Here is a 25,277-nt window from a genome sequence, read left to right as displayed (position 1 = left end):
CCAGTGTTTTTCTTGGGGGCAGGGCGGGGGGAAGGGCGCGTACCAAGGACTTGCTGACAAGGGGGAGGTTGACAGAAGGCTGGAGACTGTTCCTGGCCACAAGTCAAAGTCCCGGAGTAGAGGCAGTGGGGACGGGAGGGGCTGTTCGGGGTCTCTCCGGGGCCTGCCGGTGCACCCCTCCCAGAGCCAAGGGAGCCAGAGCCCTTGGAAGCATCCATTCCCTTGGCCAGGCTGGGTGGATGGGTCTGCTTCCCACCTGGGAAGGACCCCAGCAACTCTCCCTTGTGCTTATGGCTCAGACAAACCCATCCTGCATTCCCAAATGTGAACGAGATGCGGGGAGAACTCATTTATTGGAAGCACTGGGGCAGGGAGGAGGGAGGAGAGACAGATGTGCCGATGGATGGCTGGGTCTGGGGATGGGGATGGGGATGGGCTGGGCAGCCAAAGTTGGGGGAGGGGTCCCACACCGCAAACTTCCGAGTAATAGCACAGGTATCAGAGGAAGGACCCACCCGCTTGCTTGGATGAGGCTGTTCCCCCCGGGGCGAGGAGTGCACGTGTCCCACCCTCCCCCTCACACCCGCTCCCCCGGGACCGCCTGGCCCCCTCAGCGCAGGGGCAGGGAGCGCAGTACTGAGGGGGAGGCGGCACGGTAGCAGCGGTACCCCTCCAGGGCAGCTGGGAGCAGCAGCAGGCCGCTCAGGGGGTCTCTCCGGCAGCGCGCCATGGCCTCCTTATAGCTCACCCGCTCCTTGGAGATGGGGTCTGTCAAATCCTTCTCATAGCCGGACTCATCCTGCAGAAGCTGGGCCAGCTCCTCGCTGATCATTCCAGAGAGCACCGCCTGCGGGACCGGGATGCGGCCGGTCCTCTTGGGGTCGATGAGCCCCCCAGTCAGGTGCTGCACCTGCAGGTGTGGGGGCACGCTCTCCCGGGGCATCCAGCCCTTCTGGACGGCCTCGCCCACCGACAGCCTCTTCTTGGTGACGGGATCCTCGATGCCCGTGAAGGCCTTCTGGGCGTTGAGCAGCCTCTGCGTGGAGGTGTTCTCGATCAGCCCCCTCTCCACAGCCTTGTGCACGGAGTAGCGCTCCCGGCTGAGGAGGTCTATGACGCCCCCCGTGGCCGCCTGGGCCTCCAGCAGCTTCTGCCCGGTGATGGGGTCCAGCATGTTCTTGGCCACTGCCGTCTTGATGGTGCATTTGTTGTCTGTGGTTGTGTCGTAGATGCCGGCGATGGGGAAGCTGTCATCGCCGAGTCCGAGAGAGAGGCTGGGAGAGAAGAAACCGGTGCCCTGGGGCGCTGGGGAGGCCAGGGGGGACTTGGAGATGATGGAGCCGATGGAGAGGGAGGAGCAGGGCTTGGTCTCCCCCGCCACGAGCAGCGCGAACTCGGAGACGGGGAGGCGGCCGTCCTTGTAGAGATGGTACTCTTCCTTGGAGATGCGCCGACAGCGCAGGGCGGCCTCGATGGAGTACTGCTTCCCGCTCTTGCGGTCCAGGAGCACGGACTCCTCCCCACAGGGGCCCGCGGTGGTGACCTCCTCCCAGTCACACTCGAGCTCCTGTAGCTGAAGGTACTGGCCTCGGTCGATGATGCCCCTCTTGTAGGCCTCGTATGGGGACAGGTCCTTCCCCGTCTCCGGTTCCAAGATGGAGATCTTGGTGGAAAGGTTGGTCTCTCGCGTCTGGGTCTCCTGGTTGAGCTCCTCCCTGCTCACCTTGGCGTGGAGGTCCCGGAGGGTCCTCTCCTTCTCGTGGATCTGGTCCTTCTCGCGGAGGATGGCCGCCTCGAGCTGCGAGAGCTCCCGGCCCCGCCGGGCGGCCTTCTGCCGCTCGCTCTCCGTCCTCTGGCTGAGCAGCTGCGCCTCCTCCTGCAGACGCAGCACTGTCTGCTGCTTCTGCCTCTCCAGCTCCCGCAGCTCCTGCTGCAGCCGCCTTCGCTCCTGGGCCGCCTGGTCCCGGCCCTTCTGCAGCTCGGCCTCCTCCCGGGCCCGCGTCTTCCTCAGCGCCTCGGCCTTGCCGATGCGCTCCCGCAGGTGCCGCACCTCCTCCTCCCGGCTCTGCCGGGCCGAACGCTCCCTGTTGAGCGCCTCCCACGCCCGGGACCGCTCACCCTCCAGCACCCGGTCCTTCTCCACCCGGATTACCTCCTTGTAGATGGTCTTCTCTTGCGCTTTGGTTGTCTGGAGGACGTCGATCTGGACCCTCAGGTTCTTGCACTCCCGATGCAGCCCCGTCACCCGGGCTTTCTCCTGGTCCAGGTCCTGCCGCAGGGCTTCCGTGGACTTCTCCAGGTCCGGGTCCTTCTCCAGCTTGACCACCTCCTCCATGATGATCTTCTCTTGCGGCACGGGAGGCTGCTCCTCGAGCTCCCGGATCTTCAGGGTCAGCCGCCGCAGCTCCCTCTCCGCGGCCAGCTTCTTGCCCCGGTCCTCCTGGAAGCCGAGCAGGCCCTCCCTCTCCTGCACGCCAGCCTGCAGCTGCTGGACTTCCCGCTCCAGCTGCCGCCGCCGGCCCGCCTCCTCGTCCAGGCTCCGGCTCAGCCGGCTGTGGTCCTCGCGGAGCTTCGGGTCCTTCCGGGTGACCACCACCTCCTGCACCACCACCTTCTCCTCGGGCCGCCTCCTCTCCAGCAGCAGGTACTTACTCTGCAGCTCGGAGACCGCATCCTCGGCCGCCCGCCTCTTCTGCGCGGCTTCTCGCACCTCCTGGCGCAGCCGCTCGGCCTCCTTCTCCAGGACGGGGTCCTTCTCGAGGCGCACCACCTCCTTGTTCACCGTCTTGGTCTCCACCTTGGAGCGCTCCCGCTTCCACTCGTCGCGCTCCCCCCGCAGGCGGATGAGCTGCTCCTGGGCCCGCCCGCTGCCGTTGACCAGCTCGTTGAGCTGCGCCTTCAGGTGGTCGATTTCCCGCAGCACCTCGGGGCTCCTCTCGTGCTTCACCACCTCCTGCGTCACCTCCTTGTACTCCACCGCGGGCTTCTGGGCGCGCAGGGCCGCCAGGTCGGGCAGCAGCGCCGCCACCTCCTGCTCCACGCGGCTCCTCTTGCCAGCGGTCTCCTGCAGCTGGGCCCTGAGCCTCGCCATCTCCTGCTGCGTCTCCGGAGCCACCTGGAAGGTCTCGTGGACGCGCTCCCGGAGCTCCACTTTGGGCTTCTGCTCCTCCGCCGCGCCGTGCCTTCCCCGCAGCTCCTCCAGCTCCCGCGCCAGGGTCGCGTTCTCGCTCCGGGTCTCCTCGAGGAGGCTCCTCAGCCTCGCCGCCTCTTCGACAAGGCCCGGGTCCCGCTCCACCTTCTTCGCCTCCTTCACGATCACCTTGGGCTCCACGGCGCCGATTGCCTGCTCCAGCTCTTCGAGACGAGCCCGCAGCTTGGCCACGGCCTCCTCGGCGCCCTTCCTCCGCACGGTGTCCTCTTCCAGCCGCAGCCTCAGGGCCTGGGCCGCCTTGAGCATCTCCAGGTCCTTCTCCACCTTGACCACCTCTTTCACCACAACCTTCTCCTTCACGTTCGGCTCCTTCTTCTCCAGGGCCAGCAGCTCCTTCTTGAGCTTCTCTAGCCGGACCGAGACGGTGGCGTTCTGTCCCCGCAGGTGCTGGATCTCGCGGCCGAGCCGGGCCGCCTGGCTGTCCAGGTCAGGGTCCCTCTCGATCTGGGTGACCTCCTTGGTCAGCAGGTGGGGCCGCATGGCCCTCCTCTTGCTCTCCAGCTGGACCACCTGCTGGGCCACTGCCTCCAGGTCTGCCTGCAGGCTGGCCCGCTTCTTGACCTCATCCCCCACCTGGGACTTCACCCTGGACAGGTCGCTCTCCAGCTGGGGGTCCCGGTAGAACTCCACCACTTCCTTCTCTTCCAGCCTCTCCAAGGGCCGCTGGGTCCTCAGCTGCAGCAGCCGGTTCCTCTGTTCCTCCAGCTCGTGCTGCACCTGAGCTACCCGCTTCCTCTCCTCCTCCAGCTGGGACTTCAGGGCCTCGGAATCCTTCCCTGCTCGGGCTGGGCCCTCAGACCCCTGCCGTGCATCATGGGTCACCTGGATATCCTCACTGAGCTCCTTCTGCAGAGGGAGAGGAGGAGGGAAAGAGTCCTGGAGGGGAGGTGGGCTGGGGGGGGGGGGGGAGGGATGAGCCCCATTTCTATCACCCCCACTGCACGCTGAGATCAGAGACCCCTCCCTGCTTCCTGAGGCTTCTGGTAGGTTCCGGGAGCAGGAGTCGCAGACCTTGGACGCGGGATTTTGAGAGGACCCCTCAGCCCCACGACGCAAGGCAGTGTTCGGGAGGAATTTGCACCAGAATGTGCAAACAGGACAGGGTCTCCTTTCCAAACCTCTGCCCCTCCCCTTCCAGCCAGGCTCCCGGGTATGGGCCCACGCTCCTCTGGGAGTGTCGGTGTAGGAGAAAGGTGGCAAGTTCCTCAGCCAGACACCAAGAGCCATGGAAGGCTTCTGTCTCCCAGGGAGGGAGACTTAGGTGGCCTCTTGCCCCTTGCGGCTGGTCCTGAGCTAAAGACTGCGTGGGGATTTTCTCCTGTCCCCACTGGCAGACTGCCCAGTGGCTAAGCTGTGACTGCACTGAATGACATCTCCAGGGCCTGACTCTGAGACGGTTACCAGCCTGGAAGAGCCGCTGGGGAGAGAACCGGGGAAGGTAGAGAGCTGTACCCCTCAGGCCGCCGAGCCTGCCATGTCCGTGACCAGCCCAGGCTGCCTCGCACAGGGACGGAGTGGGCGCTGTCCCCGTACCTTCTCGAGCATCCTTCTGGCAAACTCCAGCTGGCGCAGCTGCTGCTGGCATGCAGCTGCCACCTCCGTGTAGGCCTTTGTCAAGTTCTTCTCCTAGAGACGGGGAGCAGGGAGGGAGAGGGAGGACAGGGTCAGCTCCAGAGCTGGCAGGGCTGGTGCCGAGGGACACTGAGCCTCGCCGGGTCCCATCTCACCTGGTCCTGGATGCTCTCCTGCAGGGGAGCTACTCGGGGTCTCTTGGGGGCTGACCCTGCCTGAGTGGTCTCCAGGGAGCAACGGTAGGTATCTGCCTGCAACGCGTAGTCCTGAACAGGGAGGGAAGGACAATAGGCCGATGGTCAGTGGGGGAGACAGGGGATGGGAGAGCAGAGGACTGGCAGAGGGAGGGGAGATAAGTGAAGTGCTTACCTGGAGGGCTGCCTGCAGGTCCTGGGAGAGGCGGGACGCCATGGCCCTGTCCTGCTCTCGGCCCTGGATCTCCTGCTGTAGCTTCTGCCAGGGAGAAAGCGGGAGTCGAGGGAGGTCGGCAAACACCATTCAGCCAGGCCCTCCTCCGGGGCCTCAGGCAGCCAGCACGCTCCAGGGGCCTCAGGGGCAGGAGTTCACCTGGGAAACTGCCCTTTCCGGGAATTCTTCCTTCCTCTTTTTGGGAGAATCCCTTCCTTCTGCCCAGTGCCCCTCAGAGTCACGTTCTAGCCCAGGGGCCTTCACCCTGTGACCCACCTAGAGAGCTTGTTGAAACAGAGATTGAAGGCCCCCCTCCAGAGGTCATGACTGAGCAGAGCTGGGTTGGGGCCTGAGAATTTGCACGCCTAACTGTCTCCATGATGCTGGTGCTACAGGTCCAGGGACCTGAGGACCACTGCTCCATCTGAATCGTTCCTAACCTTGGCCGCCCCTTTTCTTCACTTGGGGAACTTTTTAACAAGTGCTGATGTGGGGCACCCGGGTGGCTCGGCCAGTTAATTGACTCTTGATTTCGGCTCAGGTCATGCATGATCTCACGGTTCGTGAGATCGAGCCCCGAGTCTGGCTCACGTGCTGTCTGCTTGAGATTCACTCTCTCCGTTCTTACTTCCATGCACACACGCATGCTCTCTCTCTCCCTCAAAATAAATAAATCAACTTCAAACAACAAAAAAAAAGTACCGACGTTCTGGTCCCAGCGATTCCAATTTAATCAGTCTGGAGTGGGGTTCTGGGACAGGGATGTTTTAAAAGCCCCCTGGGTGATTCTAATCTCCAGCCAGGTCTAAGAATCTCTGTCCCAAGCCACCTGTCCGACCTTATACCCCTTTGCTTTCTCCCTAGACACTGTCATTCCTCCTGCAGCCCCAGGCCCTTGTCTTCCAGACCACTTGCCCTGACCCCCCCGTGTCCTGCCAGGGGCTCCCACGGGGCTCTGGCTCTCCACCAGAGCACTCACCAGCAAGGTGGTCTGCAAGGCACTGGCCTCCCCCACCAGACTGGCTGTGCCCGTCGCCTCTGGTTCATTGCCAGTGCGTAGCAGGGGACTGGCAAGTAGGAGGAAGAGGATGAGGTAGGAGCTGGAACCCCCAGGAGCGTAAAGCTCGCTGCCCACCTCATACCAGATGGCGCTGGCCTTGCCGTTTCTGTGGGCCAGGTGGAGCGAGTGTTTAGGGTGGGGGTGACCCCAGCAGGGGCCTGAGCTCTGAGGTCTCTTAGCATGCTGGCCACTAGGGGGCCACACACGCACAGGCAGCTCTCCCTGTGGGAAGGGCCCCCAGAGAGGCTGGAGGTGGCCTGCGGTCCCAGCTCCTCACCTTCTGCGCCTGCAACTTGTAGGCCACCTGGCTGGGCCCGTCGCTGGGCCGCAGCTGGTTGTGGGGCAGGTGCTCCAGCCAGAAGCTCAGGTTGTCCCTGCAGTTCTTGAACTGCTGGTAGGTGAGGCTGGCGTCCTGCAACATCTTCTCCCTGCAGGAGGAGGAGGCCCGGAGCAGAGGTGACAGCTACCCTCTGGGGACAGGTGAGGGGTGCACAGAGGAGACTGGTGGGTGCCTTCCTCCCTGGGACGGGTCAGAAGGCCCTATTCTGGGCCTATGCTGGAGCTGGGCATTCTGGGAAGGCCCAGACAGTCTCTGCCAGGGAGGTAGGCAGGCTCACCCTGGGAGACGGGTGCTGTTATTATCCCATTTTAATTAGCAATAATCGCACCTCGGATAAACCTCACGGGCTACGATACTGCCACTGCGCAAAGTTGGTTATTATCCCGTTTTAGAGTTGAGGAAACCCAGCCTCAGAGAGGCGAAGTCACCAGTCCAAGGTCACACAGCTTGGTGGCAGCAGCCACTGCTGTGCACTGGTGCGGGGGGGGGGGGGGGGGGGCGCGTGCCTCGAGCCCTAACAGCCCAGCCACTCACCGCAGGTCCAGCTGGTCCCCCACAGCGTGGTAGCGGTCGGTGAGGGCCCTCGCTTGGCGCTGCTGGTGAGGCAGATCTTGGCAGAACTCACAGAAGCTGTTCTGCAGGGTGCTGCACGCATGCTCGGTGGCCTTCAGCTCGCGGTGCAGCCCCAGCACGCAGGCCTGCTGTTCCAGCAGCTCCCTCCGCAGGCGCTGGGGAGGAGGGGACATGGCGCCGTGCACCCTCGTGGCTCCATGAGTCACCACGCCCACACCCCCCCACCGCCCCGCAAATGCTCGGCAAGGCCACCCGGCCCCTCACCTGCAGCTCGCTGACCCTCTCCTGCAGCGCGCCTGGGCTGGCAGGGAGAGGGGCCTCCTGTGCCACAGAAGATTCCAAGCCTCGGATGACCCTCTCCGTGTCCTGGATCTGCCGCTCCAGACCCAGGGCAGCTCTGGCTCTGTGTCAAGGGGGCCCCATGTCAGGAGCTCCCAGGGCCACACGCACCCCAATGGCACCACCCAGCGGTCCCCCTTCCCAGTCCCCGGAGCACTCACTTCTCCCCGTAGAGGTTGCAGAGAACTTGAACGTCACTGTACTTGTTCTTGAGGTTGTTGAGGACCACAGGCAGGTGCAGGGCCACGGGGCCCACGGGCTGGCCGGACAGAAATGCTTCACACTCCTGCTGGGCTGCCTCCTTCTCCACTCCCAGGCTCTGCAGCCGCTGGGCTGTGCCCTGGGGTGGGGCGGGGCGGGGCAGGACAGGATCAGAGGTCTCCTTCCAGAAGGGCCCACCCAACCCTGCCCACAAGGCCTCAGAGCTTGGTGGGTATGAGCCTGGGCTGAGGCCAGAGATCAGGGATCAGTCCTGGCCCCCAGCATCCCCCTGTGGATGACCTTGGGCCTGTCAACCTCCCTGAGCCCCAGTGTCTTCATCTGCAGAAAGACTGATGGGAGGAGGCAGCACGACCCTGTGGGTGTCACTGTGCCATTCACAAAACGGTTCCCTGCCCGTTCGCCCAGGTCAGGCGGCAAAGCCCTAGCTCTGTCCACATGGGTTATTCTGTTCCTCCTCAGCCACTCACTGTCTACCTTCAGGCCTAAGTGCGCTTCCTAGGGCCCTCAGCACCCCTAACGTGGGAGACGTGGTGGCTTCAGGACTTGAGGACCCAGTTGGGGGCTGCCATGTCCCCATGCAGTCATAACTGGTGACTCAGGTGCAAAGGCCCAGCCCCCTGTCAGCCCCAGAGCCTCAGGCGGCGGGGGGATCTGTGTTGAGGCTGCATTCTGCCCCCTGCCCGCTCTGCCGTCCCCCCATGACGTCCCCTCTGAGTCAAGACCCAGTCTTCAACACCTCCCGCGCATCCTGTCCCAGCCCGGGAGCCCTCCTGTCCCCACCGGCCCTCTGAGCATCTCACACCTCCGGTACAAGGTGGAGCAGAGAACAGCTGTTTGCATGGGGACATGGGCCAACGAGATTCAAAAATTTAGAAACCAAACCCCAGCACTGTATTGAACAGAAACTGGTCGGCAAGGACATAACTCAAACCGCCACCCCCTTCCTCCCTGCCCCGTGGGGAGGGGCTGCTTTCACTGTTAGCGCTCAGAGGACTGTCCTTTTGTGATGGAGTTTACACACTGCAACCTCTCCTGGGGAGGCTCCCCCACCTGCCTCCAGGAGGAAGCCCAGGCTTCCTTGCTGCTCTCGGGACCCTCGCTGGAACACCTCCCAAGTGCAGGGTCCAGGGCCTTTACCCTGGGCCCTGCCCTTCTAGAACCTTCCTTGGGCCTGACGTCATCCTTGGGACAACCAGATGCATGGGTATCACTGTGTCTGTTTGCAGTGGCGAGGAAATCAGGGCCCAGAGAGGTTAAGTGATTTGCCAAGATCACAAAGCTGGTCAGCGGAGGAGCCAGAGTGGGAGTCAGCTTGTCTTGAACCCTGGACTGTCCGCTCCCTGCCTCGGGTCCCTGCGGCTGTGCGCACACTCGCTTCACCTTTAGTTCGTGCGCCCCCAGGGGAGGGGTTGTTCTTATCCCTGCTGTCCTCGCTCATCCACCCACCTCGTGGCTTTGGATGCGGCCCTCCAGGTCCTCCAGTGGTGCCGTGCGGCTCAGTGGGGCCCGGGCCCAGGCCAGCAACTGCCTCTCTATTTGCCCTAGGTCTCCATCCAGTCGGATCATCTGTGTCAGGAGTTTCTGGGCCTGTGGGTCTTCTGGGGCTGAGCCAGCGGGAGCTGGGGGCATAGAGTTCCTGTAAGGGTCCAGGGCCTACCTCCCCTCTGCCCATCTGCCTGAGGAGCTCTTCCCTGGTGCCCCCATAGCATCCTGTGTGGGGAAGGGAGGGAGGCGGGTGGGTAGGGCCCAACTGGGGGAGGGACCATGCTCCCTCGGGGCTTGCCAACCCAAGAGATGGAACCCCCAGCAGAAGTCCCTAATCCAGGGTCCCCCCTGCCCATCACAACCCCCCCGACAGCGACCAAAGTAGGAATCTACTCCTTCTCTCCCAACAATCCCCAAGTCTCTGGCCAGCCCTCAGTACCCTGCTGGCCAGTCTGTAAGGGCTGCGTAGTGCTGGCCATCAGGTGGCTCTGGACTGTGGCCAATTTCTGCTTCAGGGCCTGCAGCTCCGAGGCCAGCCTAGAACAAGGGGGAGATCAGAGAGGGACGTCTCTCCTCTCTCTCTGAGCGCCGGCCCCCCCCCCCCCCCAACTCCGCCCCAGGAGTCACTGCTCCAGGTGAAGGGCAAACACCACAGGACCTGGTCTGGGCCCACAGCCTGCCTCCTGCCCCCGAGTATCCCCAGGCGGACCCACTTGGAGGCCCTGGCCACGGCTTCAGGGTCCGGAGCCGGGATGCAGAAGCAGGCGGCTGGGGCACGTTTGGTCTCCCCACCTGGGCCTTGCACGACCCAGGTGTGCTGGTCGGTGTTGTCCATCAACACATACCGCTCACCCCGCAGCAGCTGCACCTGGGGGACAGGGCAGGTGGGGCTCGTGTTGGCTCGGGGCAGGGGGAACTGAGGCCAAGATGGAGCCAGGCTGGGTACACGGGCTGGGGTAGGGGCAGGGACAGGCCAGAGGCAGAGCGGGGCTTGGAGGACAGAGGGCTGGGGCAGGGTGGGGATGGGTGGGAGCGGAGGCAATGGTGGGACTGGAGGAGGCAGGGCTGCGGCTGGGCGGGCAGAGCCTGTACTTCTTCTGAGTCCCAGTCGCAGATGCTGTCCACGTGCAGAGGCTGCTGGGGGGGGTTCCTGCGCTGCTGCAGAGGGGCCACCTGATGGCTCTGCCGCTGCAGGTCCCCAATGGTCTTCTCAGCGACAGCCAGCTGCTTCTTCTCTGCCTGTGGGGTCCCAGGCTGCACTTGAGGCCTGCCCCGTACTGCCCACCCCCACCATGAGAGCCAAGGGGCCTTCATGAAGACAGGGTCTCTAAGTCAGGAAAGTAAAAGAAGGCCCTCCAAGGGGCCCAGGATCCTGGGGTCTGCTGGTTGGGGTGGGGTGGGGTGGGGTGGGGTGGGGTGGGGCGGGGCGGGGTGGGGGGCTGCTCAGCATCACCCAGGCCTCTAGAGTAGGGGCTGGGGTGGGCGCGCACAGATCCCTCCCAGGTGGTCTCTGTCGCATTGCAGGTGAGGAAACTGAGGCCCAGAGGTGGAAAGGGCTTGCTGGTAACAGACCAGCCCCTTCCTACTAGAGCAGACCCCCTTCTCCTCCCCACCCAGGGTGGGCTCAGGACGGGAATAAGTCCCCGGAGAAGGGTGAGACCTAGACGCAAGGGCCAGCCCCGTCCCCTGGAGCGGGGTGCAGGTGGTCTGGTGGGGCTCGCTCACCTCCAGCTGTTGTAGCAGCTCTGTGGGGGCGCCAGGGGGCCCCCCAGGGGCAGGGCTGTACTGGGTGTCCAGGCTGGAGTTCAGCTTTGCCAGGGTTTGGCTGACGGAGTCGGCCTCTTCCTGGAACTGAGGTCGTGGGTAGTCAGGGGGAGAGCTCTGCCCACCAACCCCGCACTGGCCCCTGCACCGTTGGCCTTTCTACCCAGGCCGTGCGGCCTTTTTAACCGGAGTGTTCTGCAAATGGGCGTTTCTGGCTCACGGGGCTTGTTTCAGGGTTATGAAACACCGTGGCTTCTGTGCTTCCTGCCCAGATGGAGTAGGGCTCTCCTGCTTACTCCAGTACCTGCTGTCGTCCTGGCTGGAACCTGGGGTGGGTGCCCCCAAGTGGAAGCTAGGAGTGTGCTTTACAAAGAAACTCCTGGGGGCACCTGGGTGCCTCTGTCGGTTAAGCATCTGACTCTTGACTTGGGCTCAGGTCATGATCTCACGGTTCGTGGGATCGAGCCCCGCTTCGGGCTCTGCACTCACATCACGGAGCCTGCTTGGGATTCTCTCTTTTTCTCTCTGCCCCCCTCCCACTCATGCATGCTCTCTCTCTCAAAATAAATAAACTTAAAAAAAAAAAAAAAAAGAAACATCCTGCAGTTGGGTGATGTTGTGGAATTCTTGTCCGTGTGATAACGGCATGGCAGTTATGTAGGAAAATATTTTTAAAAAGGAAGGAAAACCCCTTTGGCTTATGTCCCTCTCAAAGTATATGAAACATCGCCTTGTGATTTATGCAGAGGAGTAAGATTTTAACTAATTTATTTAGTTTGCCTTTGAGAACCAACCCCTTCCCCACCCCCCGGCCCCCCGGGAGCCACCTCACCCTGTTGTGAATGTTTGCGTGACCTCGTTTTCCCTCTGGGACCCGGTCACGATGACACAGCTCTGCCGTTTTTATGAGGTGCCTTGTCTCCCTCCGTGTGAGCGTGTCCTGTGCCGTTCTCCAGGCACCTCTGCGCCCAGGGCCCCGGTGGCCGCCCGCCCCTGTCTCCTCGGGCCCCCACCCGGCCCCGCGCACCGGCTCACCTGGCGATACGTCTCCACATGCTGCAGCTGGCTCTCCTGGCAGATGCACAGGTTCAGAAAGTTCTGCCACGCCATCTTCAGGGCCCCCTGGTGGGTCTGGGGACAGCAACGCCCAGCCCTCGGACCGCGCCCGGCCCGCCCCGCCCCGTGTACCCATCCGCTGCCCGCTCGGCCGGCCCCACCCTGGGCCGTGTCTCCCTCTCCCCAGCCTCCCTGGGGAGCCCCCGGATTGAGGGAGCGGGCGGCCCTGAGACCGCGGGCGGCCTCTGTCCCTCGCACCTGGATGGGCCCCACAGCCGGGTGCCCCAGCTCCACCATGCGCTCCCCGTCGTCCTCTAGCCGCTTGACGCTCTGCTCCTGGCTCAGCAGCTCGTGCTGCTTGAAGTGCTGGGGGAAGAGTCCGGAGCATCAGTGACGGGGGAGGACGGGACGGGATGTCCGCGTGCCCCCCTCCCCCGGCCCCCCACTCTGCCGCCGACCTCGTACTCCCGCCGCACGCCCTCGGGGTCCGCCATGAGGTCGCTCCAGTCCTGCTGCAGGATGCCCTGCTGCTGCTGGGCCAGGGCGCTCAGCTGGCGCGCGCAGCCCTGCAGGTGCGTGTACAGGCTGCCCAGGCTCTGCCCGCGCCACGAGGCCGCCTTCTGTGCTCCGCGGGAGGTGGCGGGGGAAGGGGGGTAGCAGGGGGCGCCGTCAGGCTGTGCCTGGAAACGCTGGCCCCGGGAAGGGTGCAGGGGGCCAGGCCCAGCCCTCCCCCTGTCCGCCCAGCCCTTCCGCTCACCAGGAGGTCCCGGTATTGGCTCCGGATGGTAGCTGCGTCCTGCTTCACCAAGGGGGGAGACAGAGCAGGCTCAGCAAGAGGCAGCATCCAGGGGAGATTGTACCCCTTGTCCTGGGCCCACTGTGTCCCCCACTTCCATCCCTTGCCCCAGAGGGCCCGCCAGGCCACCTAGGCTAGGATGGGAGAGAGGGGAGGGGAGGGGAGGGGAGGGGGAGGGGAGGGGGAGGGGGAGGGGGAGGGCCAGGCAGGGATGTACATCCCCCACCTGCCCGACGAGGTTCCGCAGCTGCTGCCCGTAGGCCTCGATCTCCTTCTGCAGGATGTTGTGCTCGGCAATCTGCTCTTCCAGCTGGGCCATCCCGGGCCCGTACCGGCCCTCGCGCACCTGCTTCTGCAGAAGGAGCTGGGGGTTCAGCTCAGCCGCAGGGCGCCAGCCCTCCCACGCCCTCCCCGCGTCCCCGTGCGGAGGAGCGGAGTCGGTCGTTGGGGCAGAGGGTGGACAGGCCCGCAGAGCAGCCCAGGTGAACGGCAGGCAGCTCACCCCGGGGGACATGCTGCCCTCTGGTGGCCCTGGCTGAGCGTCATCACGACTGCAGTCCCCGATGCCTACTGGTCCCCAGAATGCAGAGCTTGGCCGCTAAAATGTCTTCCTGCCCCTCCCTGCCTCCTTACCTGCCCTGGCCTCGGTACCTCCCGCCTACACACCTGTCGCTAGGCTCTGGGACCCCGCGACACCTGCGACACCTGTGACACCTGTGCCCTCCCCACTGTCCCTTCATTGTGTTGTGATATCAAGGCACGGTTCCCCACCCAATGCTCAGGGTGACACGCCCATGACCTGGCTCTGCCTGCCTCCCCAGAAAACCCCGCTTCCCACCCTACCCCAGGCTGGAGCCTCCGTTTCTTCTTTCTGGAATGTCCTCTCACCATTTCACCCCAACCTAACTGAACCCTCCCACCTCTTCACACACCCCTCCCTGCAGGAAGCCTTCCCTGGCTGCGCACGGTCCCCTGGGAGCGCTCCCTTCCCAGACCCTCCCAGGTGCAAGCACTCAGCAGCCCCCCTCCCCCCCCAATGACACAGAGCTCTGTGATTTCCGGTTGGGTCAGCTGTGATTTTGAGCTCCCTGAGGTGTCTCCGACATTGGGGATGACCCTGACCTGTTTCTGCTCCAGCACCCGTGCCCAGTCGACTCTGGGCCCCACGGCGGGGGGCAGCACTATCTTCTCGTACAGAGCGCGGTACTCGGCACACGCCTGGGTCACCCGCTCGTGCAGCTGCTTGATGCTACGAAGGAGGGGGGCCGGCAGGTCAGGGCTGGGCCTGGGGCTCCCCTGGAGCCCCGACGCTTCCGTTCTCCAGCCCCGGCCCCGGCCGCCACCCCACTCACTCCTTCTCGATCTCCTCGGCCTGCGGGTGCTTGAGCCGCCGGGCCTTGTCCACGTCCAGGAAGAGGTCCTTCAGCAGCACCTCGGCCTCCTTCAGGCTGCGGCCCACCTCCTGCCGGTGCTTCAGGGCCTGGTCCTGCTCGCCATGCACTCGGTCCTGCGGGTGTGGGACCACATCCTCGCTGCCCATCATCACCCCTGCCCCGAGCCCCGTTCTCGCATTCCCATCTGCCGACCTCGGTGCCCACACCAGCAGAGGGCCAGGCCCAGGGCATCTGTGGGGCAGGTGCAAAGACTTGGGGGAGCCCCTTTGACCCTCCCAAGTTGGAAGTCCAACAGAGAAGCAGAGCGGAGCCCTCTCTCCCACTGTGTTTGGGGAACGACCAGAGAAGGCCAAGGGTGGTCTGTCCCACCTTCACCGCCTGCACTCCAGATGCTCCAGGGAGCCTCCCTTGCCCCCTCACCCCTGCGGCCTTACCTGCTGCAGTTTCTTCTGGGTCTCCAGGATGTCCCTCTCCACCTGGTCGGCATTGGCCTGCATGCGGGAGATGAGCAGGGCCAGCTCCTGGGTGGCAGCCCTGGGGTGGGGGTGGGGACAGAGAGCAGTCTGGTTGGAAAAGAGCCACCTGCATGGGGTCCACCTGTGTGGGGTCCCCTGTGTCCCTCGGCCCTGTTCTTCTCTGCAGCCAGGCTCCCTGCCCAGAAGGGCGGCATCCAAGACGTGGGGTCTCTGGTCTCTCTCTGCAGGAGGTTCTGGGAGATTCCCAGTCCTGAAGGTCGGAGAGCATTGTCCCCACATGAGGGATCAGAGAATGGGGGTCTCCAGTGTGTCTGGCACAAGGGAGCAGGCCAACATCACCATCCTGGCAGTGAGTTCCTAACCCCACCCAGCTCCCTGCCTCTCACTTGGGAGTGAATCATGCCTCAGCCGCTAAGGCCTGAGACAGCATGGCTGGGCTTTGGGAGGGGCAGTGGGCTGGCTGGGGGTAGGGGAGCGGCGGCATGTCCCCCACCCCAACCTCCTCCCACCCCAGCCCTGTCTCCCCCTCACACCCTGGCCTTTGCCTATGCCCAGGCTAATAACCATCTGAAGGAGCCACACAGCACTGGGGCAGGGGGAGGCATAGAGATTGTGCGGACACTTCAACATCCCCAGATTAAGGGGATTTAAGCCTAGATTAGGACCTGACTTGCTCTAGGTCGCACAGCAAGGAGCAGAGTATAAGCCTGATCTGGCTCCCCAGAGTCCTCTGCACCGGGCACTTGCTGTGTGTGCCTGAGCTCACGCCCTGCGGCCTAGAGGGTCAAGCAAACCTAGTAACAGGTAGAGCCTTCCAAGCCTCATAAGCACAGCACCCTGTGAGGTCACGGCCCTGGGGAAGGGGAAGGCTTCAGGGAGCTGGCCTTGAATTAGGGATCATAGGATGAACCCCCACCCCTGGCTGCCCCAACAGAGGGATGGTGCCAGAAAGAACTCTGGGCAGGGGCAGCTGGGTGGCTCATTTGGCTAAGCATCCAACTCTTTCAAAAAAAAAAAAAAAAAAATGTTAATGTTTATTTTTGAGAGAGAGAGAGTGAGTGGGGTAGGGGCAGAGAAAGAGGGAGACACAGAATCGGAAGCAGGCTCCAGGCTCCGAGCGGTCAGCCCAGAGCCCGACGCGGGGCTCGAACCCACGGACCGTGAGATCGTGACCCGAGCCAAAGTCGGACGCTTAACCGACTGGGCCACCCAGGCGCCCCTAGTATCCAACTCTTGATTTTGGCTCAGGTCATGATCTCACGGTTCAGTTCCCGAGATTGAGCCCCGAGTTGGGCTCTGCACTGATCTCAAAAAGCCTGCTTGGGATTCTCTCTCTCTGCCTCTCCCCTGCTCACGAGTGCTCTCTCTCAAAATAAATAAACATTTTTAAAAAATGAAACAACTGTGGACCAAACAGCCTGGGTATGATCACTTTCCAGAGCTATACTGCTGTGTGGCTTTGGGCAAGTTGCTTAAACTCTCTGTGCCCGAAGTGCCTCGTTTGTAAAGTGGGGCTTCAATACTATCTACATCACAGTGTTTCTGTGTTAGGAGGATGAATCCATCTGAAGCAGCCAGTGTGCAGCCTGTGTAGTCGGCATCCAGCTAGGTCTTATTCCACTAGAATATAGGCACCACAAAGTTAAGGACCTGTTGGTTCTGTGTAAGGTGGCATCCTCAGTGCCTAGAACAGTCCTGGCACACAGTAGGTGCTCAATAAACGTGTCAAAGGAATAGACTGCACATGAGGGGAACAATGAGCCCTGTGTGGGGTGACTGCAGCCAGAGCCAACCGAGCTGTGTAGACAGATCCGCCAGCTGCCCCAGGCTAGGAAAGCGCTGCCCTGGAGCCTGGCTGGGGACAGGGGGGCTGTGGGTCCTGCCTGAGCCCCGGGTCACCTGTCTTCAGGCCTGGCCTCCTGGGAGGGCTGCTCCCATCGGGAGGAGCACACTCCACCCTGGGCAGGGCCCAGGAGCCCCAAAGGACAGGTCACTGCAGTGAGAGTCCTAACTGCCGTCTTTCCTGTCTGCCCAGAAGCCCAGCCTCAGTGTCATCACCCTGATCCCTATCAGGGTAATGAGCCTTTCATCTCCACTCCCATCTGCCACCTCCACCCTGCAGAGGGGGCTGACGGCCAGTGAGAGGGAAGAATGAGAAGGGAGCAGCCAAGTCTGTCTGCGGACCATGGGGCTGTCGAGAGGCAGGCCGGGCCGGGCAGGGAGCTGGGGCAGCAGAGGGAGGCTCTGAGGATGTCCCGGGCCTTCTGGCCCTCCCCTTTCCCTGCGGCACCCTCTCCTCACACCCCAACGCTGTAACAAAACTCAAGGCCCCAGGTGAGAGCCTGGAGAGGAAAGCTACAGCTTGGACCCAGGAGCACAACAGCCCCGCCTCCCTGCGCCAGGCACCCAGCCTCCCTTCTCCGCCTCCGTCCCTCTGCCCACCCTGTACCCAGGTTCCAAGGGTCAGCCCAGCCCAAGCAGAGCCGTGAGGGCAGAGCCACGGACGGGGAGCCAGGCACTCCGGTCTCCCAGCACCCCCGGGGCCCTCCTCATCCATCGTGTCTCCTGCAGAGCACCCCCAGCCGTGGCCCTCAGGCCCCTTGGAGAATGTGGGAGCCCCAGGCCGTCCCTGGCCTCCTGCTAGGACTGGAGCTGTCTGGGCAAGGGAGAGAGTCCACCCCCGGGGCCCTTTGGCCTCGGGACACTAAATGCCAGCACTGGGCTGGTCCTGAGCTCCGGGCGGGCTGCCACTGGCAGGTGGAAATGGGAGCACCTGGGCCGGCACCACCCCGCTCCAGCCCGCTGCCCCGGGCCCCACTTACCGGCTGTGCTTGCTGGGGGAGCCCTTGGGAGAGCCCTTGGCCGGGGAGCCCTTAGGGGACCCCTTTCCCTGGGAGCCTTTGTTCAGACCCTTGAACATGGTTGTAAAGGCAGGTGCCGCTCAGGCTGGGCTCGGCCGGTGCAGGCGGGCGGCAGGCAGCGGGCGTGTGTCCTCGCTGGCTGCTCAGCTGGGCTCTGGCGAGGTGGGGTGGCCAGGCACCGAGAAGGCAGTTTCTGGGAGGCCCCTCCCCGCAGGTGAGGCGGCGAGCGGGCGCCGGCCGGGGCTGCCACGCATGCACCCACACTGCCCACACTCAGCTGCTCCTGCACAACCAGTTTGGGAGGAAGAGGCACAGCCCAGAGGGCGGGGCGCCCGAGCCTGCCTGACTCCCAGAGAAGGTTTGGACTTGTTACACCCACACGCCCAGAGGGAAGCAGCAGAGATCGCATCCAGGCAGGCGGGGAAATAGCCGAGCCCAGGAGGGACAGGGTTGCGGACAGACAGAGGCTTGCGCATGCTCAAAGACAGGAGCCCGGCCTCGCAGCCTGCAGCTCGGGCTGGGGGTTGATAAACACCTCCAGGCAATACAGGGCACCTGGCTATCGGGCTATCGGGCACGCCCCCACCCACAGCTCTTACCCCACCGGCCGGGGGCGGCCGGCCTCTGCTCTGTGCTCTCCACCACCATGATGGGGCAGCCAGGGGGCATTCACCCCAGACAACTGGCGCAAGGTACATTTTTAAAAGCGGGCACCACCCAGTTGGCTCCCCAGAGGACACCCCACAGTCCCGCTGCCCGGTCTTCCTGGCTGGCTCAGTGTCATCCTGTCTGTCCGTGGCCCTGGGGCCAGATGCAGTAGGACATCGCTGGGATCCTCCAAAGAGTCCGACACCAGCTCCAGAGGGGCTGCGGCGCCCCTCCCCCAAGAACCCCCAGCATTAGCCTTCAGGTGCTGTTGAGCCTAGGGTCCGGCTGAGCCGCTTGGGAAGCTACTAGACTTGGGTTTTCCTGACTACCTCTCCTCACCTGGTCCCCCAGAAGTGGTCCCTGGTGGCTTTTTCTCAAGACAGGTGGAGTGGCGGACAGCCGTACCAGTTTCGTGGCCTCTTCCTCACACTGAGTGCCAGGGAGGCCATCTCGGTAGCCGCCTTCTCCCACGGTGCCCCCTCTATTGCCAGCCACTCATTTCACTGGCCCGCCGAGAAGAACCCTTCCGCGGCTCTAGAGCCACTCCCTGGAACCATTACAGTTCCGGTGGAGGAAGGGCTGGGGCAGTAGCAAAAGGGAGGGAGGCAGTCGTGCTGGGTTTGGAGGCCTGGGACCTCCCGGCAGGCCCAGCTGAGGGCAGAAAACACCCAGAGAAGAAAGAAGGATCCCTCCGACTGGAGACGGCAGGGACAGAGCTGAGACCGGCCGTGTGCGCCGGGAGGACAGAAAAGGTTTGAGTCCCTTCGGGCAGCATCTCATGGACAAGCCACCGAACTTGGTCCTGGAGAGGGGACACAGCAGTCACCCATCCTGGAGGGGCAGGGGCTGAGGGGGGCAGCAGGGGTGGGGAGGGCACCAAGGAGCCTTGACAGAGCAAGTGGCAGTAGGAGAGCAGAGTGGTTGGTCTCCAAAGTCCTGCTCCCAGTTGAACGTGATGGTGAGCGGGAGCCAAGGATGGAAGGCCAGGCCCAGAGGGCACACGGCCCCCGCCGCCTCAGCCCTCCCTCCCTGTTATTGCAGGGTGACAATTTTCTTCTAACCACAACTAGCAATCAACCGTTCTCAGAACAGGGCCATTGTTTAAATGACTGCAAGGTCCAGCAGCCAGTCCTGAACGCCAACTTCGCATATCCACCCGGAGAGCTCACTTCCTTATCTTCGAGATTGGACAAGTGGCGGCAGCCCCTGGGAGAGCCGAGACAGGAAGGCTGCCTTCCCGAGAGCTCCAAGTCTCTTCCTGGGTGGTGGTGGTCAATGGAGGGAGGGGGCAGGGAGAAAAGAGGTCTAGACTCCAGCCCTGGGAACAGCTGGGGCCAGGGGAGGGCCCCTTAACCCTGGACAGGGGAGAGGGAAGCAGACCCGGGCTGGAGAAGGCAGGAGGCGGAGATTTGGAACATTTGAGCTTTGTCTCCTGTCTGCAGAAGCTCTCCTGGAAATAAACGAGCACACAGGAGGCCTGCACACGCCCCAGCGATTAAGGCTAACTGATTCACTGCAAGAAAACCAAGAGGTGAATTCCTGGCGTGACTGTCTAATGCCGAGTCAAATCAGCACCCAGCTCCCCAGACAGGGGCTGACACGCAGGCAGGAACAGCCTGATCTCGGAGATGTTCCTAGTCAGATGGCAGTGATCCTGACCCCCAAGACTAAAAGCACAGGAGAAAGGGAAGGGACAAAGAAAGAAAAGATGTAGGGCTTTAAATATGTGAGCAAGCCAAGTGTCACTGAGAAGGCCGGGATGGGACAGAGCCTCCATGGAGACCTGTACCGCCCCACACGGCAGCCACTTGATTTCAAAGACTCAGTATGAAAAGATGTAAAATATCTCATTTTTTTTTTATATTGATTGAAGTCAAAATATTTTGGAAACACTGTGTTAAATGAAATGCATTTAAAAAAATAGTTTTATGGGTTGCTTTTACTTCGCTTTTAATGTGCGTTTCCAGAAAACTTAAAATTACAGATGTGGCTTGCATTTGTGGCTCACAGTAAGTTGACCCTTGAACAATGTGGGGGGTGCAGGGTGCCAGCCCCCCGTTAAGTTGAAAATCTCTGCATGACTTTTGACTCCCCCCAAACTTAACTACTAACAACCTACTCGATTAGCCCATATTTTATATGTGATGTGTATTAGTCTCACAATGAAGAGAGCTGGAGAAGAAATATTAAGAAAGTCTTTAGGAAGAGAAAATCTGTTTATAGTACTGGACTGCATTTATTTTCTTTAAAAAAAAAATTTTTTTTAACGTTTATTTATTTTGAGACAGAGAGAGACAGAGCATGAACGGGGGAGGGGCAGAGAGAGAGGGAGACACAGAATCGGAAGCAGGCTCCAGGCCCCGAGCCATCAGCCCAGAGCCCGACGCGGGGCTCGAACTCACGGACCGTGAGATCGTGACCTGAGCTGAAGTCGGAGGCTCAACCGACTGAGCCACCCAGGCGCCCCTGGACTGCATTTATTAAAAAAAAAAAAAAAAAAAAAGCCCCAAATAAGTTGGCCTGCACAGTACACACCCATCTTTTTCAGGGGCCAACTGTACAATTCTACCAAACAGCTCTGACCTGGAAGCTGGGCAGGGTGTCCCAACTTTCAGGCTTCCCAGGCCTCGCCCCTGCCACATCTCCTTCTGAAGCAGGCAGGCCGAGCTCCACCTGGCTCCTTGTCCTGCCACCAGGGCCTCCCCTCGCCCGGAGCTTGCGTCCTCCTCTGTGGAGTGAGCAGCTGAGGTGGACTAGTCCAAGGTCTCCCCCCAGCACCGTGCCAGCTACGACTTCAAGCAGTAGCTGCTTGCATCCCCCAGCCTGGAGCACGCAGGCCGAGTGACGTGGGCCACTCGCAGCTCGTGGGGCCGGAGGCCAGAGCAGGGCTGATCAGAACTGAAAGCCGCCCAGGTCCCAGTTCCAAGGCCGCCATGCACGCACGCAGCTGGGCAACAGGGTGGCAGCTGGGACCATGTGCCAGGGCTTATGCGCCGCCCCCCCCCCCCCCCCCCCCCCCTGCTCTCTGGGTTCCTGCAGAGAGGGGCATTCTTCTCCCTGCTGAAGCAGATGGTGGCAATTGCCGACTTTGCCCTGGGAGCCATCACCTGCCAAGCTCCCGTGTGGCCCTCGATCAGGCCAGACTTCCATCTCTGCAAATTGCCCTGTTTGAACAGAAGCTCTGCCACCAGGCCCGTGGAGCCGAGCTGACTGATAAGCTCTCCTGCCTCACGCTTCCTTGGCCCGCTGAGGAGCGAAGGTGCCTCCACCAGCTAGGCCTGGAGAGGTGAGGGCTGCCGGGGCAGGGCGTTAGGGATGAGCCTCCCTCTGCCTGCAGGCGCCAGGGGAGGCAGAGCTGTGGGCCCCGGAACCCAACAAGCCTGGAGGTCAGCCTGGAGACAAGCAGAAGGTGACCATGGCTGCCAAAGAGCAGAACAGGAGGAAAAGGAGCTCTTCCTTTTGGGCCTTTTACAGGAAGAGTCTAGCAATTCAAACCAACCAACAAACGAACCCCCCCTATCGCGAGATTAGGGCCCCCCATACTGGATGGCGAGACAGAGAATACAGGGTGACCTCAGGAGTCCTCAAGTCCCAAGTTGGCCTGAGAGGACAAGGTCAAGGCGGCCTTCTGGTGTCTGTTCCCCTCTAGGAGTGACTTCCCTTCCCTAGCCTTGGGCCACAGAGGCCGGCCCAGTCCAGGTGCTGGACCAGTGCTGGGACGGCCCCGCCTCTGGGCCGCAGTGAAGCCTGCTATTGCACAAGCAACCCCTATGTTCCAGAAAGTTCCAGAAGTCTGCAGCTGCCCATTGTCATCCAGGAACTGCTGGGCCTCCGGGTCTCCCAGGGTGCCCAAGGGCTCCGGGCTGCCACCTTGAAGACCTGCGGCCCACCTGTGAAGTTCAGGTCTGGTGGAGGCAGCGAACCTGCACGGAGCCCTGGGCACTGGCCTGAGGAAGGACAAGGTTTACAGAACAAAACCGAAAGAGCTAGCAACAGTCTTCACAGCTGAGGAGCAGCCCTTCCTAATTAGTCTTCCCTGCCAGGAAACTGGAAGCACACAGGACAGGCAGCTCTGTGGACTCGGCTGGTTGTCCTGGTGACACTGTTTAGACCCAGCAGGGCCCGGCTCTGGAGGGAGGGCGGCAGAGAAAGGCCGTGGGGTGCGCTGAGGGAAGCCCACCCCGGCCAACTCCCTGCACGGCAGCCCCGCTTCCTGGACCCAGGGTTCACATTGTCCCAGGAGAGAGCCGCTCCCTGTTGGGCGACAGTGAGAAGAGACTTCTATGAACGGGTCCTAGCTGGGCAGGAGCTCCTCCCGCCAGGCCCCAAGTCAGAGCCCCGAAGGGGCACAGGTGCCAACGGGCTACAGGCAGCACTGGAGGGAGAAGCACGTGTTCTAATGCCAGCTGCGTCCACAGAGGAGCGAAGGGAAGGAAATTCCTCTTTGTCAAGTGGCTGTTGGGTACTAAGCCCTGTGCCCGCTGTCCTTCTCCGTTAGAGACAGACGCCCCTCTTTTACAGGTGAGGACCTCCACACCCTCTCCACTCCACACACGAGCCAGAGCGAGCTACCACCGCCAGCTTTCGGGGACCGGTTACCTGTCTGCCTCCTGCCAGAAGATCCCTGGGAGAAGTTCAGCCTAATAGAAGGGATGTGGCTCTTTTCCACGTGTGAAGAGTCATTCAACCACAGACTGAGCATGAGGACACACAGTGACAGTTAATGGAGGTGGAAAGAAAGGGGACCACAGAAGCCGGGCTCCCCCTCCAACACAACGCAGAGGGTGCGGCCGGGAGGAAAGCGGAGCCCCGCCTGCTTGGGGTTTTCTGCAGGTCCTGGCACCTGCCCAGAGCAGCTCGCCAGACGGACGGACGGACAGGCTCTGATAGGGCCGTGGAGGCTGTCACAGTCCCGCCTTAAAGCAAAACTAAAAAGTCAAACCTTAGATCCTGAGATCAGTCCCTTAACAGTTCGAAATCGAAAAGGTCAGACAAAAGGTTCTCGGGAACATTCCATCGGTACTCATCATCCGAGATCCTATTTCCTCTAACTCCTACCAACTGGTAACACCACTAACATTGCAGAGCGCTTACCGTGCTGGGCGGTGCTTGCAGCCGGGCCCGTCCTGCCCGTGCCCCGTGCAGGCTCCCTAACACCTGGTAGACCCACGGGCTAGATTCTTCCAGCTGGGGTTGTCAGGATGCAGGCAGCTTCCAATTTATCTCTCGGCTTTGGAACATCGATAAATTTTACAGCTAAACCTGGTTTCCGTCTCTTCCGTAGCAACAAGTGTCTTAAAAATAAAACTAAAACCAACACATGTTTTTCCTATCTTTGGACATTTTCCTAGGCCTCTGAAGGTTCCAAGCTTGTGAAGGCTGTGGATGGCCATGTGCTGTTTAGAATTCTGCCATCAGCTAGCTTCTGGTACGAATGACGCCAGATGAGCCAAATCGGCATCACAGCATCACAGTGGCCAGGCGGAGCACAGCCCCTCCCGAGAAGTCCCCGGAGTCCATCGTCCTCTCCTAGAGGGGGTGAGGCCACCGTGGGGGGAGGGGTGCACTGCCACCACAGGCTGTCACCTCAGGGCCATGGTCAAAGGCTCAGGATGCCACCAGGAGATGGGACCCAGCCTGGCAGTGTTTCATTTCCAACAGGGAATCCAAGAATTCTCAGCTTAATGTAAAACCAGAGAGGCCCAGTACCCCAGAACAATCACAAGAAAGGAGGAAAAAACGTAGGAAACTGCTAAGGCAGGGCTTGTCTGACCCCAGGTGTCTCAACGCTCCTTTTTTCCAAACAGGACCAACAGATTCACAGGCAACAAACTTGGCCAAATTATGTCTTTGAATCTGATGTTCAGCATTATCCCCTGGGAACTGAAGTTAGCTTTTCACTACTACTGCTTCTGCAAATCAAGACCGCCACCACTCAACAGACAAGCAAATAGAAACCATGAGCACAGCAGCTGTAGGGCATGTTCTAAATGTGCAGAGACCATGGGCGCCCTGGGCGGCTCGGTCGGTTAAGCGTCCGACTTCAGCTCAGGGTTCGAGTTCCAGCCCCGTGTCGGGCTCTGTGCTGACAGCTCAGAGCCTGGAGCTGCTTTGGATTCTGTTGTCTCCCTCTCTCTCTGCCCCCCCCCCCCACCCCACTTGCACTCTCTCTCTCTCTCTCTCTCAAAAAATAAACATTAAAAAAAAAATTACAGTGCAGAGACCAAATTAAGCTTCCCCTACTCTCTTCAACTTGGGAGACTGAAGTTCTGGCAGGGTCCAAACCTGCTGATCAAGCGTAGCTCATCTGGGTGGAGGGAGGGGAGCCACAACTGCAGGAACAAGCACAGGAAGCAGAGCGGGTGCCCGCACCCAAACCTTATACCCCGAGACCTCACTGCATCTCTCGTTACCTGTGCAGGAAGGACTGAGTGGCCGCTGGCGTTTCATTCTGTGACTCTACCCAGCAAGTTGTGCCGGCCCAAGGAGCAGCCCAGGGCTCATGTCTGAACCCATTCCCATGAAGAGGGGAGAGCTGCTTCCTGGCCCGAGGACAGAATGGGGTCCTGCTTTTGGCCCTCTGTCTCCCGCGACAGGCTGTTTAATGTCAAGGGATCCTGTGTGAAGGGATATACAAACTAGTCGGAGACCTCGGCCCTGCCAGGTCTGTCTTCTTGTGTAAACATGTGCTCTTAATACTAAACATATCTTGTTACAGCCTCACTGGCCGACCACAGCCACCACTACAGAGCAGCTGCCAGGGACACTGGGACGAAGGGAATTTCTGGTGTCGCCACAAGAAAGGAAAAGCTTAGAAAAGGTCAATCAGAATGACTGACTCCAGACTCTGATCCCCTACTGACGCCAGCACTCTAAAGAGTGGGAGGGGCAGGAAGGGCCATCTGCAATACAAAGGGACGCCTTCCCAGATGGGGGCAGGAGATGCAGGCTGGAGGGCTGCCTGCAGGGGGGTGCCCGGCCCAGCTGTGGCTGGAGGGTCAGCAGAGAATGTGGTGAGGGAAGTACAGAACCTAGACCACAGCCTGGTGCTGCCAAGAAGAGGGAGAAGAGG

The 25,277-nt window shown here is 61.6% G+C and overlaps 1 protein-coding gene and 1 non-coding gene across 3 annotated transcripts; both read right to left on the bottom strand.

The window, feature by feature from the left end:
* Positions 1–21: 21 nt before the first annotated feature.
* EVPL (envoplakin) lies at positions 22–25,256 on the bottom strand. Of its 2 annotated transcripts, none has more exons than XM_058704191.1 (22): positions 24,619–25,256; positions 14,655–14,754; positions 14,179–14,333; positions 13,949–14,075; positions 13,053–13,178; positions 12,788–12,826; positions 12,489–12,650; positions 12,289–12,396; positions 12,010–12,105; positions 10,936–11,061; positions 10,303–10,449; positions 9,924–10,078; positions 9,650–9,747; positions 9,172–9,344; positions 7,665–7,843; positions 7,429–7,567; positions 7,126–7,319; positions 6,529–6,679; positions 5,153–5,236; positions 4,939–5,049; positions 4,745–4,837; positions 22–4,057 (listed from the first exon to the last, which is right to left on the bottom strand). In XM_058704191.1, the coding sequence occupies exons 2-22, from the start codon at positions 14,715–14,717 to the stop codon at positions 611–613; spliced, it is 5,973 nt and encodes a 1,990-aa protein (XP_058560174.1). In that variant the 5' UTR covers positions 14,718–14,754; positions 24,619–25,256; the 3' UTR covers positions 22–610. The 2 variants fall into 2 exon arrangements, with proteins under 2 accessions (XP_058560174.1, XP_058560173.1); XM_058704190.1 differs by lacking the exon at positions 24,619–25,256 and adding an exon at positions 17,519–17,852.
* LOC131498685 (U4 spliceosomal RNA) lies at positions 6,821–6,964 on the bottom strand. The gene has a single exon (XR_009255556.1). It is a non-coding gene; the product is annotated as a U4 spliceosomal RNA (small nuclear RNA).
* Positions 25,257–25,277: the final 21 nt, after the last annotated feature.

The sequence above is a fragment of the Neofelis nebulosa genome, chromosome 16 (genome assembly GCF_028018385.1).
Source record: "Neofelis nebulosa isolate mNeoNeb1 chromosome 16, mNeoNeb1.pri, whole genome shotgun sequence".
Taxonomy (NCBI): Eukaryota; Metazoa; Chordata; class Mammalia; order Carnivora; family Felidae; genus Neofelis; species Neofelis nebulosa.
Note: the sequence above shows the minus strand (reverse complement) of the source record. Positions and strands in the feature narration are given on the sequence as shown.

Bases quoted from the DNA above. Each gene is read 5' to 3' on its own strand.
- EVPL (XM_058704190.1), bottom strand. From the start codon at position 17,616: ATGTTCAAGGGTCTGAACAAAGGCTCCCAGGGAAAGGGGTCCCCTAAG. The intron at 10,450-10,935 runs GTGAGCGAGCCC...GGGACCCCACAG, and splicing joins AGCTGCTACAACAGCTGGAG to GCAGAGAAGAAGCAGCTGGC. The intron at 7,844-9,171 runs GTGGGTGGATGA...GCCCCACCCCAG, and splicing joins GCCGCATCCAAAGCCACGAG to GGCACAGCCCAGCGGCTGCA.